Below are 12,843 nucleotides of genomic sequence, written 5' to 3'. Positions count from 1 at the left end.
TTTATGTAACACTCACCGATCTGTTTTGCTATTTCCATCTATCATATATTATTTGTTCTTTGACTCAAAGTTTACTTTAAGTACATTTTTGGAAAAATATAATACAAAAGGTAAAAGCCATTATTTAAAGGAAGCTTTTAGGAACTTCTGCTAAAAACAATTTTAAAAATAAAGTAGACTCATGATTGCATGTAAATATGCTTTGATTCTTGAATATCTTTATTTGTAATCAATTTCCATATATTATATTAATAGAAAATGAAATAATCAAATTTATAGCTTCTTTAATGCATTGTTCCATCACAGGTTCATTTTTGTAGCAGCTACATTACCTGATGTATTCCCTGATGCATAGGAACCACACTGCAGAGACAGAGTTCATTTTATTGGGTTTAACAAATGATCCAGTCCTTCGATTCATCCTCTTCATAATCATCCTCTTTATCTACCTGATGACCATATGTGGGAATCTCGGCACAAATCTTCTTATCAGAATCTCATCTCAGCTCCATAATCCTATGTATTTTTTCCTGAGCCACTTAGCCATTGTTGACGTGGGCTATTCATCTTCTGTTACACCCAATATGCTTGCAAACTTCCTAGTGGAAAGAAATACCATCTCCTATCCTGGATGTGCCATCCAGCTGGGTTCAGCTGTTTTCTTTGGGTCAACTGAGTGCTTCCTTCTGGCTGCCATGGCATATGATCGCTTCATAGCAATCTGCGATCCACTGCTTTATTCCACCAAAATGTCCACACGAGTCGGTATTCAGTTACTCATAATGTCTTACACTGGTGGTTTTCTCAATGCTTCCTCTTTTACTATTTGCTTCTATTCTTTACACTTCTGTGGACCAAATCGAGTCAATCATTTTTTCTGTGATTTTGCTCCTTTGGTTGAACTCTCCTGTTCTGACATCAGTATCCCTGCAGTTGTCCCCTCATTTACATCCGGCTCCATCATTGTGATCACAGTGACTGTCATAGCTGTATCCTACCTCTACATCCTCATCACCATCCTCAGGATGCACTCCCCCGAGGGGCGCCACAAGGCCTTCTCCACCTGCACGTCCCACCTCACAGCAGTCACTCTGTTCTATGGGACCATCACGTTCATTTACGTGATGCCCAAGTCCAGCTACTCAACTGACCAGAACAAGGTGGTGTCTGTGTTCTATATAGTGGTGATCCCCATGTTGAACCCCCTCATCTACAGCCTCAGGAACAATGAGATTAAGGGGGCTCTAAGAGAGCTTGGCAGAAAAATACTTTCTTAGTGAAGCCTGTTATTTTTTTTTTTTAAAGTATTTTTTTTATTGGAGTATAATTGCTTTACAATGTTAAGTTCGGCTGTACATCATATATCAGACATGTCTACATATATCCCAAGCCTCTGAAGCTTCCCCCTCCCCCATCCCATCCCTCTAGGTGGACTATAGTTTTTTTTTTTGACTTGTTTTTTTTTTTTTTTTCCAGTGGGTTTTGTCATACATTGATATGAATCAGCCATGCATGGAAGCCTGTTATTTTATAGGATTTGATATGATAATATGCCATGAAGATAATAAGAAGAGGAAATTGAGTGTCTGTGGTTTAAATATGTCCATTCCATGTCATTAGCCAGGGAGCAGTTTTTCAGTAAAGGTAGGGAATAAATTTTCAGATATCTAATTTTAAGTCAGGGACCTATAGTGAGTTACCTTTAGTGAAATAAAATCAAATTTTAATTACAAAAAACACATCAGTCCCATGAAAAAATACTTCATCTTCTGAAAATAGTTTTAAAATGTTATCCATATAATTTTTCCAAAGTTGTACCTCCAAACCTTTAAGCCTGTGTCCATTTGCAACTGCAGTTTATTCTGTAATGAGTGAGATCAGTATACTTTTGCGTGTGTACATTCTGAGAGGAAATGACAAAGCGGAGTCAGAAAGCTTTTGGAGATGTTCTCATGGGAAGCTTATATGATAAGGATGGACTTTATGGATCTATAAATTCTGGCCTATGTTCCTAGTCTCTGGCTCCAGTCACCATATAGAAGGTCCCCAAGGAAGGACATGAGAAGTCCCTGACTGACTTGTGAATTCAGTCAGGTTCAAAGATGACTTCTTTCTGGGAATAAGTAGGGTCTCTAAACTCTTCAAGGACTGAGTGGAACAAACTGTTGGAGTGACTTTTTCATTGCTAGGTTTACATCCTACTCAGTAAGTGGGAAGGAACTAGATTGTCTCTCCCTTGATTTTGTAACTGTCCCGTCAGTTCAGTTCAGTTCAGTTCAGTCAGTAGTGTCCGACTCTTTGCGACCCCATGAATCGCAGCACGCCAGGCCTCCCTGTCCATCACCAACTCCCGGAGTTTACTCAAACTCATGCCCATCGAGTTGGTGATGCCATCCAGCCATCTCATCCTCTGTCGTCCCCTTCTCCTCCTGCCCCCAATCCCTCCCAGCATCAGGGTCTTTTCCAATGAGTCAACTCTTCACATGAGGTGGCCAAAGTATTGGAGTTTCAGCTTCAGCATCAGTCCTTCCAATGGACACCCTCGGAGAGGTTTAATTGACCTCCATATGCTCTTGAATGAGCCTCTTGATGAAAGTGAAAGAGAGTGAAAAAGTTGGCTTAAAACTCAACATTCAAAAAACTAAGATCATGGCATCCGGTCCCATCACTTCATGGCAAATAGATGAGGAAACAATGCAAACAGTGAGAGACTTTATTTTGTTGGGCTCCAAAATCACTGCAGATGGTGACTGCACCACGAAATTAAAAGACGCTTGCTCCTTTGAAGAAAAGCTATGACAAACCTAGACAGGGTATTAAAAAGCAGAGACATTACTGACAAAGCTATGTTTGTTTTTCCCTAGTCAAAGCTATGGTTTCTCCAGTAGTCATGTATAGAGAGTTGGACCATAAAGAAACTTGAGCACCAAAGAACTGATGCTTTTGAATTGTGTTGGAGAAGACTCAAGAGTCCCTTGGACTGCAAGGAGACCAAACTAGTCAATTCTAAAGGAAATCAGTCCTTAATATTCATTGAAAGGACTCATGCTGAAGCTCCAATACTTTGGCCACCTGATGCGAAGAACTGACTCATTGGAAAAGACCCTGATGCTGGGAAAGATTGAAGGCAGGAGGAGAAGGAGATGGCAGAGGATGAGATGGTTGGATGGCATCACCAACCAATGGACATGAGTTTGAGCAAGCTCTAGGAGTTGGTGATGGATAGGGAAGCCTGGTATGCTGCAGTCCATGGGGTCACAAAGAGTCAGACACAACTGAGCAACTGAACTGAACAGAACTGATATGCTGACAACAACTGCATTTATTGACCTTTCCTGTCTCTTCTTTTATGTTTTAGACACAGATTCTATATATTTGCTAACAGACTCATGGGGCATTTGTCATCTCTTTCAGTTATTTATTCTTCCATACATTCAAAAATTATTCTGAATTATTCTTCTATTCCAGAGATAGTCATGGGCTATTGGAAATATAAGTGACAAGCATCTAATATATTTGCCCTAATAGAATGTATCTCATAGCATGAGAGACAATAAAACTAACAAGTTAGTGATTCAGACTATTTGAAGTCTGTGCTGTGGAGAAAGAGAAAGCAGACATAGTAATGGAGCTTAACATGCCAGGGCACGAAGTGTCAGTGCAGACCTCATTGGGAAGATAATATCTGAGCAAGGTTGAGGACATTCACTGCCTGTTTTATAGTGTTACCTGTGTACATTTGTGCAAGTCTAATCATCCACTCACATGCATATAATTTACTTTGGGGGCTTCTGTTCCAATTATGGCAGGGTCAGTAATTTGAATCAATCCCATGATGAGCATAACCAAAACAAAGGATAGGATGTTTAAGATATCTTAAATATCACAGTAGAATTACAGGATAAGAAGGAATTGCTTCCCCAGGAACTGTGAGAACCCAGAGAAGTAAACCTAACACTCACATATGCTTTAGCAGTTGAAGAGTTTGACAGGTCAGAAGGAAGTGCAAACCAATCCAGGTTTGCATTTAATGATGTTTGGGGATGGGGGGAACATACATCAATGCCTAGGACAAAACCAGATGAGAATTATGATTACAACCTCCTATATATCCTCAGGATGAACTGAAATGCTCAGAGACCAGGTTTTACACAGATCTCTCAGATTTCTGGAGATCTAGAAAGCCTCAAGCCTTGAACTTGGATATAAGTGATCAAGGACAGGTGGTACCTCAGGGTGAATAGAATAAGCAAACAAACAATTTGAGCCTCAATTATTTCAATCAAACACTAAAACACAGTAACCAGTGCACATTGAAACATAATGACCAGCATAAAGGAAACAAGATACCAAACTTATAGTAGGAGCCAGTGGAAACAGCCAACAACAGAAGCAGAACCATTAAGTGTTAAGACAAGAGAACTGATAGACACATATTATAATATTATTTTATTTAAAAAGATAAAAGACTATTTGAAAACATATAATCACAGAACCAAAAGTAATGACTTAGCATTATACAAAACAACCACATGGAATACTATAAGTGAAAAATTCACCATGCCAGCATATATACCAGGTGTTTCTCTCTGGTGAGCATAATCCTCACAGGTGTTCACAGAAGATTCCAAGAGAGCCCTGGCAGAGGAGCCATCTTCCTTGAAAAGCCTCATGATCATAATTAGGACCATTAAATCTCATAATGCTTCCAGATATAGTTTCAGGGTCCCTACATGCACTGTGTCAAGTTATCAGACTCACTCCACTCAGAGAAGCATAAAAGCATAATGAATATGTTTCATTTATTGTCCTCCCAGTCCAGATGCATTTTACAATTAAAGAATCTTTTTTAAAAAAAAAATTGTTGCATGTATGGCATGCACAGATGGCACTGAATTTTTCTCTCAAGATTTATGTGGAAAACAGTATGGAGTTTCCTGAAAAACCTAAAAATAGAAATACAATATGATCTAGTAATTCCACTGCTGAGTGTATATACAAGGAAAACAAAAATACTGCTTTGAAAAGATACAGACACACCAATGTTCATAGAAGCATTATTTACAATAGCAAAGATATGGAAGCAACCTAAGTTCTCATGAAAAAATGAAAAAAGAAGATGTGGGATAGGTATACACATCAGAATATTACTCATCCATAAAAAGGAATGAAATTTTGCCACTTGCAGCAATGTAGATGGACAGAGAGAATATTATATTTAGTGAAATAAGTCAAATAGAGAAAGACCTATACTTTATGTTATCACTTATATGTGAAACAAATCAAGTGAAAGTATATAGCAAAACAGGAACACACAGATATAGATAATGAACTGGTGGTTATCAGTGGGGAGAAGGGATGGAGGAGTGGAGAGAGAGGGGTATGGAAAGAGACACACACCATTATGTATAAAATGAGTAAGCAATAATAATATAATGTACAGGCTTCCCTGGTGGCTCAGATGGTAAAGAATCTGCCTGCAATACAGAAGACCCAGGTTTGATCCCTGGCTCAGGAAGAACCCCTGGAAAGGGAATGGCTACCCACTCCAGTATTTTTGCCGGGAGAATTTCATGGACAGAGGAGCCTGGTGAGCTACCGTCCATGGAAGGGAGGAGTGGAGAGATAGGGGTATGGAATTAAGAGACACAAACTACTATGTATAAAATGAATAAGCATCAAGAATATATTGTACTGAACAGAGAAATATAGCCATTGTTTTGCAATAACTTTAACTGGAGTTATGTGTTATAAAAATACTGAATGCCTCAAATGAATATAATACTCTAAATCAACTAAACTCCAATTAATAAATTAATTTTAAAAACTGAAAATCCCAAGTCCTCCCCATGACAAATGGGAAAGTGAAATGAGATCAAACCCACAAAGAGATATTATCTCACATCTGTTAGGGTGGCTGTCAAGAAGATAAGAGATAATAAGTGTTGTAGGAATATAGAGATAAGGAAATATTTGTACACTGTTGTGGCAATGTAAACCAGTTTAGCCACTATGGACAAAAGTATGGCGATTTTTCAAAAAATCAATAATAGAACTACTATGTAATCCATTAATTCTACCTCTGGTTATACATATCTAAAGGAGAGAAAAACAGAACTTCAAAGAAATACCTACATTCCCATTCTTATTGCAATATTATTCTACAGTAGATAAGATATGAAAACAAAGTGCCAGTCAACAGATGAATGGATAAAGAAGTTGTGATAAATCTATATACCACAATGGAGTATCATTCAGCCTTGAGAAAGAAGAAAATCCTGCCATTTGTAACAACATGAATACAACTTGAGGGCATTATGCTAAGTGAAATAAGTCAGACAGGAAAAGAACAAAACTATACAGACTATGACTTCCCAGGTGGCACAGTGGTAAAGAATCCACTTGCCAATATGCAAGTTGCAGAAAATGTGAGTCTGATCCCTGGGTGGGGAAGATCCTCTAGAGTAGGAAATGACAACCCTCTCTAACATTCTTTTTTTTTCTTTCTCTTAAAAATTTTATTTAACTGGAGGCTAATAGTTTTACAATATTGTAGTGATTTTTGCCATACATTGAAATGAATCAGCCATGGGTGTACATGTGTCCCCCATCCTGAACCCCCCTCCCACCTCCCTCCCCATCCAATTCCTCAGGGGACAACCCACTCTAGTATTCTTGCCTGGAAAATTCCATGGACAGAGGAGCCTGGTGGGCCACAGTCCATGGGATCACAAAGAGCCGGACACAACTGAGCAACTGAATAGGCATGCACTCATACAGACTATGCTATCACTTATATGTGGAATCTAAAAAAGCCAAACTGATAAAAACAGACTAGAATGGTGATAACCAAAGGCTAGGAAACAGGGTAACTGGAGATATGTTGTTCAAAGACACAAATTAGAACAGGTAGATAGTACTAAGTTCTGCAGAGCTAATGCACAGTACAATATTGATTGTTAACAGTTCTGCATTACAAGCTTCAAAGTTGCTAAGACTCTAGATCTTAGGTTTTCTCACCACAGAAAATAAATGATAATTATGTGAGGTGATAGAGGTTTTAGCTATGCTCGGGTAGAAATCATATTGCAATATGTAAATGCAGTAAATCAACACATTGCACACCTAGACTATATGGCCTTATATGCCAATTATATTCCAACAAAAATAAAGTAAATAATAAAATTGCAAAAAGACCTAAAAGATTTAAGGGAAGAAGTAAGTCTTCATTTGCAAATGACTGTAGAAAAAATTTTAAATATTTAACAAAGCAGCAGTATTTAAAAGGTCAATATACAAAAATCAACAGTCTAGTAGGACTAAAAAAGTTAAAAATTAAGGTAAATTAAATATATGACTCAGGGAAAAGCCTCAGCGAAGAGGACCCAGCAGGAATCATGAGGGAAGGAAAATGCCGCATTCTAAATGGCCACTCAGGCGTTCCTATTCACTTTGAAAATTAGGTTCATTTTACAGGACACAGCAGCATAGATCAGGCTTCAACTTAACATTTAAGGGAAATGTCAGATTTTTTTTAACTTAATGAAATTGTTAATGAGGAAAAAAATGTTTAATACAGTCTTACCTACTACAGATCCCTATAGATTTAAGGATTTCAATAGAAAGCCATGATGTATGTATTTAAGACAGGTTTAAAAAAAAAAATGTAACTATGGGCCAGTATTCATTGAATATAATTTCAAGCTTTTTAATTATTTCAAAGCACACTAAAAATAGTGGGCTGATAAACTCCAAGTAAATTAATCCTTTTTTTCCTTTATAAATCCTTTTTGTTTGTTTTGAAGAGGGGAAATTATATTTATTGTTGTCAACTGAAAAAAAAAATAAAATAAAATTCAAAATTAGTGTTGTTTACAATAACATCAAATGTTAAGATGTCATTTCTCCCTTAAAATGATCTATAGATTCATTGCACAGGCAATAAAAATGTTAATTTATTTACAGAAATTGATAAACATTATAAAATTTAATTGGAAAAGAAATGGACTTGGAGTTGTCAAAGTATATTGGAAAAGGAAAACGAATTTGGATGCAAAGTAACAGCTTAGGCTTGATTACCTTGCTCAAGTCTTCTAGATCAGTAACAGTGCTCAAGTCTTTGGACTGATTGTGGCTTATAGTGTAGTTCAAGTGCATGGAGGACTCAAATCCATATGTCTCCAGAACAAACTATTGGATCTCTCTAACACTCAACATTCTCATCTGTAAACTGAAGTATTTATAATACCAGCATCATGAGATTGCTATGAAAATCAAATGCAAAGCATTGTGGGTTTGGACCCAGACTTTCTACAATCAAAGACTAGTCCCATAACTTCCTAGCTGCATGACTTGGGGCATTCTACTCTGTACATGATTCATTTGTAAAATAAAAGTAGTAACTACTACTTCATATGATTTTTATGAGGAACAAACCAGCTAATATACATAATATGCTTAGAACAGGGTTGGCACATATAAAGTGCAAGTTATTATTGTTTGCTACAAAAATTAAAGGTGCAAAGGCATCTACGGGTGTTAAAAACAGTGATAAATATTGCTGTCGTTGTTGACTTCAAGGCATCTCCCATTTGGTGTACAAATATATAAAAGTGAGAGAAGAAGTATGACTTTAACTGAAACAATCAGTTAAGCTATATTTGGTAGGTCCTAAGTGTGATATTGGTAAACAAAAATTTTTATAGGTCACCTGCAATGTTAAGAATGGATCCTAAGAGTATATTCTGGCCATTGCCTTTCTCAGGGCCTCCTTTACATCTCTGTTCCTCAGACTGTAGATGAGGGGGTTCAACATGGGGATCACCACTGTATAGAACACAGACACCACTCTGTTCTGTTCAGTTGAGTAGCTGGATTTGGGCATCACATAAATGAAGGTAATCGTTCCATAGTAGAGAGTGACTGCGGTGAGGTGAGAAGTGCAGGTGGAGAAGGCCTTGTGTCTCCCTTCAGTGGAGCGCATCTTCAGGATGGTGTTGAGGATGCAGATGTAAGAGAGAGCTATGACAGACACTGTTAATGCAAGGATAGATCCAGAGGAGATGGAAGGGATAATTTCAATAGTGGAGACATCTGAGCAGGAAAGTTTCAACAGAGGGGAGAAATCACAGAAAAAGTGGTCTACCTGATTTGGTCCACAGAAAGACAGAGTCAATAAACAACTACCAAATGTCCAAGCATTGACACACCCACCCACATAGGAAACTCCCACCAAGAGGACACAGACTCTGGGGGACATACGGGTGGAATAGAAAAGAGGCAAGCAGATGGCCACATAACGATCATAGGCCATGACAGCCAGCAGGAAGCACTCAGCTGTCCCAAATGTGACCCCAGAACAGAGCTGGGCTTCACAGACAGCAACTGGGAGGGCTAGTCTATGTCTAAGAAATCCTATAATCATCACAGGTGTGACAGATGTAGAACAACCGATGTCAACAAAAGCCAAATGGCCAAGGAAAAAGTACATAGGGGAGTGAAGTTGGGAACAACTTGCTATTAAAATAATTATGGTGATATTGCCCGCTAAAATGACAACATATATGCCTAGAAATAGCACAAAGAAGATGACACAAAGTGTAGGATCCTCTGTTAACCCCAAAAGGATGAACTTCGTCACGCTGGTGTGGTTTCCAACTTCCATGTCCTCTGGGAATTGTTCCTGTTGAGGGAAATGTGAATATTCATTTTTTTATGCACTCATTCTACACATTATCAATTTTGTTTGCTTATTCCACTGACTCATTCACAGTGATTTCCTCTTCTGCGCTGCCTGTAAATATAGTCTTTACAGGATTTGCGTGTGTGTGTGTGTTTCCTCTTTGCATAAAAGGAAAAGGGTTCAACCTCACTTTCCAGGATCTCAATTATGTTCTTTTTTTTTTTTATTAATTATTTTAAAACACCTCTCCAACCTTGACTTCTACAAGGATCTCTCTCCCAAATTCCAGATCTATAGTTTCAGTTGTTCTTTAGAAGTCTCCAGTTGGAAATCCAATTAATACCTGAAACTCAGCCTCCTCCAAACCAAACTCATCCTTCCTTGGACCACTTTTCCTATGTTTTATGTCTGTAGAATGACACCACAATCTACCCAATCTTTCATTCTGTCTCTCTTTTTACCACATCTAATAAAATCCTATTGATTCTATCTACAATTTAGTCCCCAATTTTATTTACTCATCTTCACAATTTCACTGCTAGTCTCCCTACTTTAGTTGAGACCCTGAAATGTAAACAGTTGCCATTATTTATACTAGATTGTGACTTTTGTTTTTGTTTGCATGTTCAAATTTCACTATCCCCAGTTTATACACATTCTCCTCATCAACAGTGTGTATTTTATCTCAGTATCACAAGTAACTAGTGCTTGGGAACAAAATGTCCTGAAGAAAGACTTGTTAAATAAATGAATGTATGATTAGTATAGTGAATGTGCTCTAGGACACCAGAGAAGAATAAAGTTTCCCCGTCCAGAGAAACCAGGTCTTGTGGATAAGGTCTTATAGAGATAACAGTGAATATATTGCTTGTACACTGAAAGTCTGTAATAATGGTGTAAGTCAAGTAATGGCTCGTGTGTTTCTAAACAAAAATTATGTAACATTGTAGGTGAAAAAAACTTGAAAATTCCAAAGAAATGGAGCTTTCAAATATAGCTACTGTCACACAAGTTAATTATTATAAATTTGGTAATTTATTTCCAGGCATTTTCCCCTTTGGATGCATTTTAATTGAGCTTTTATAACATTGTAGATAAAAGTTTAATACTGCTATTTTTACTTAGCATTTCAATATAAAATCTGATCACATTATTATTCCTCAAACATAATTTTTGAGATGATAGTGCATTAAGTAACTAGACCTTAATTTAATTAATCATCCACTAAATTTGGACATGTAACTGTTTACAAATTTTTTACTATCAGAATTAGTAATCTTACAAATTAGATATAGAATTGGGAGGACAGCATTACAAACTATGATAAAATTTTAAAAATAACCCCATTCCTAGACATTTTTCTTAATCCATAATTCAAAGGAAATATACACTGTCTCTTAAGATAAGTGCATCCCCATGATTTGTAATAAACCAATGTCCTAAATTGTGTTCACTGTTTTGTTGAGTATTTGGCTGCATTTTCATTTAAGAGCTTAGTATCCTGTTCATGTTTTGCTGTTATATTGTGACAAAGGCTAAGTTCCTATGTCTTAAAGCAGTCCTGAGAAAGAGGAGTTAATGATAAATTAAAAGGGAAGATGGATAAATACTGCAATCCAAGGCAATAGTTTCAGGGCATACTAAAGATTCAGTGAAAGTTGGAAAAGAAAGTTATATTTATCAGAATGGGAAACAGTATATATTTAAAGTATTACAAAATTTTAAAAGTTACTTGAAATTCATTTTAGTGATCTGAACATTTCATTTATGCACATCTTTTCTTCAGCAAAGTATCAATCTCTTTTGGTAATTTCTAGTTTTATAAATTTTTTTGCTTTCATTTTCTTTTAATTTTTTAATACAATTAGCTAACTGTAGAAAGACTCACCTACAAATCCTTAATTCTAACTGTGCCTCACAATCCATTTTGATTTAATTTTGTAGCATTTGCCAGTAGTATTTACATATTTGTAATCATATTATATATTACATTTTATAGTTTACATTTTGGGGTTTCTCTGGTGGTTCAGTGGTAAAGAATCCACCTGCCAATGTAGGAGGCATGAGTTCAGTCCCTGAGTTGGGAAGATCCCTGGATAAGGAAATGGCAATCCACTTCAATAGTCTTGCCTGGGAAATCCCATGGACAGAGGAGCCTGGTGGGTTTCAATCCATGGGGCTGTGAAAGAGTCAGACATGACCTACCGACTAAACAACAGCAATTTACATTTTTACTTAGCATTATCAATAATATATTTCTTGATTTCCCAACTACTATTCATAACTTAAATACTGGATATACTATATTTCAAACTGTTTAATATGGTATTCATGGAGCTTTATAACCTATTTCTAATCACTTTTCTAAATGTGTCTTTCTATGTATGTGTCTTGCTTTTAATAGTCACGCTAACATGACACTGAAATTTTCCACTATTTTTGGTTCTAATTTTCAAAGAAAGACAATTTTCTGTTAATGACATTATTTCAGTTCTTAAGGTTTGAAATATTTGACACAAATCATAATATATGCACCAAAATATCTTTGAATGTCTTATCTTAAAAATTTTAAATATCTTACTTTAGAATGAGAAAGCATTTAGTCTTTACAATAGTGGGACTTAGTTCTTTGACAGAATGAATTGTGAAATACAATGAATCAATGGTTGAGAACCTACAGCTCATTAAAGAATGTGTTTTGAATAGTCTTCATTAAGTGCATCTAAATTACTCTATGACAGGAAAGCTTATCGCCACAAGTGTTAGCTCTATTGTGAAAAATATATTTATAATCTCATCATTTAATCCCCCATGACTTTAACAGTATAAACAATCTCCTTTCTATATCAAAACATTGAAATGTTTGAACACAGCCAGCATGCTCCTTTTGGAAAATGAAGCATCCATAGATCCTTCACTATGCCCTGTGGCGTGCTTTTCAGATCCCTCGCAATTCTCCTTGTCACCCTCTGAACATACTCTGGTCTAAGGAATGAGGCAAAGCCCTAAGTAGGATTTGTGCTCCGCCTTCTGACTCAAGCAGAGTTCATGGGGCCAACCCTAAATTTACTGTGCGCAGTGCGAGCTTCAAAAGTGTGCTGACAGTAGTCATGGAGACTGGGAACAAAAAAACTTAGATCCCTAGCCTCCCAGTGGTCAGC

The 12,843-nt window shown here is 36.8% G+C and overlaps 2 protein-coding genes across 2 annotated transcripts; one reads left to right on the top strand and one right to left on the bottom strand.

Moving 5' to 3' along the window:
- Nucleotides 1-335: 335 nt before the first annotated feature.
- On the top strand, nt 336-1,277 carry LOC122693410 (olfactory receptor 478-like). The gene has a single exon (XM_043900941.1). It carries the CDS (start codon nt 336-338, stop codon nt 1,275-1,277), a length of 942 nt encoding a protein of 313 aa, XP_043756876.1.
- A 7,454-nt stretch (nt 1,278-8,731) lies between these two features.
- LOC122693303 (olfactory receptor 491-like) lies at nt 8,732-9,664 on the bottom strand. The gene has a single exon (XM_043900853.1). It carries the CDS (start codon nt 9,662-9,664, stop codon nt 8,732-8,734), a length of 933 nt encoding a protein of 310 aa, XP_043756788.1.
- Between the last annotated feature and the right edge of the window lie 3,179 nt (nt 9,665-12,843).

This window comes from Cervus elaphus, chromosome 1 (genome assembly GCF_910594005.1).
Source record: "Cervus elaphus chromosome 1, mCerEla1.1, whole genome shotgun sequence".
Lineage (NCBI taxonomy): Eukaryota > Metazoa > Chordata > Mammalia > Artiodactyla > Cervidae > Cervus > Cervus elaphus.
The sequence above is the reverse complement of the archived record's forward strand: the minus strand, read 5'-3'. Positions and strand labels throughout refer to the sequence as shown.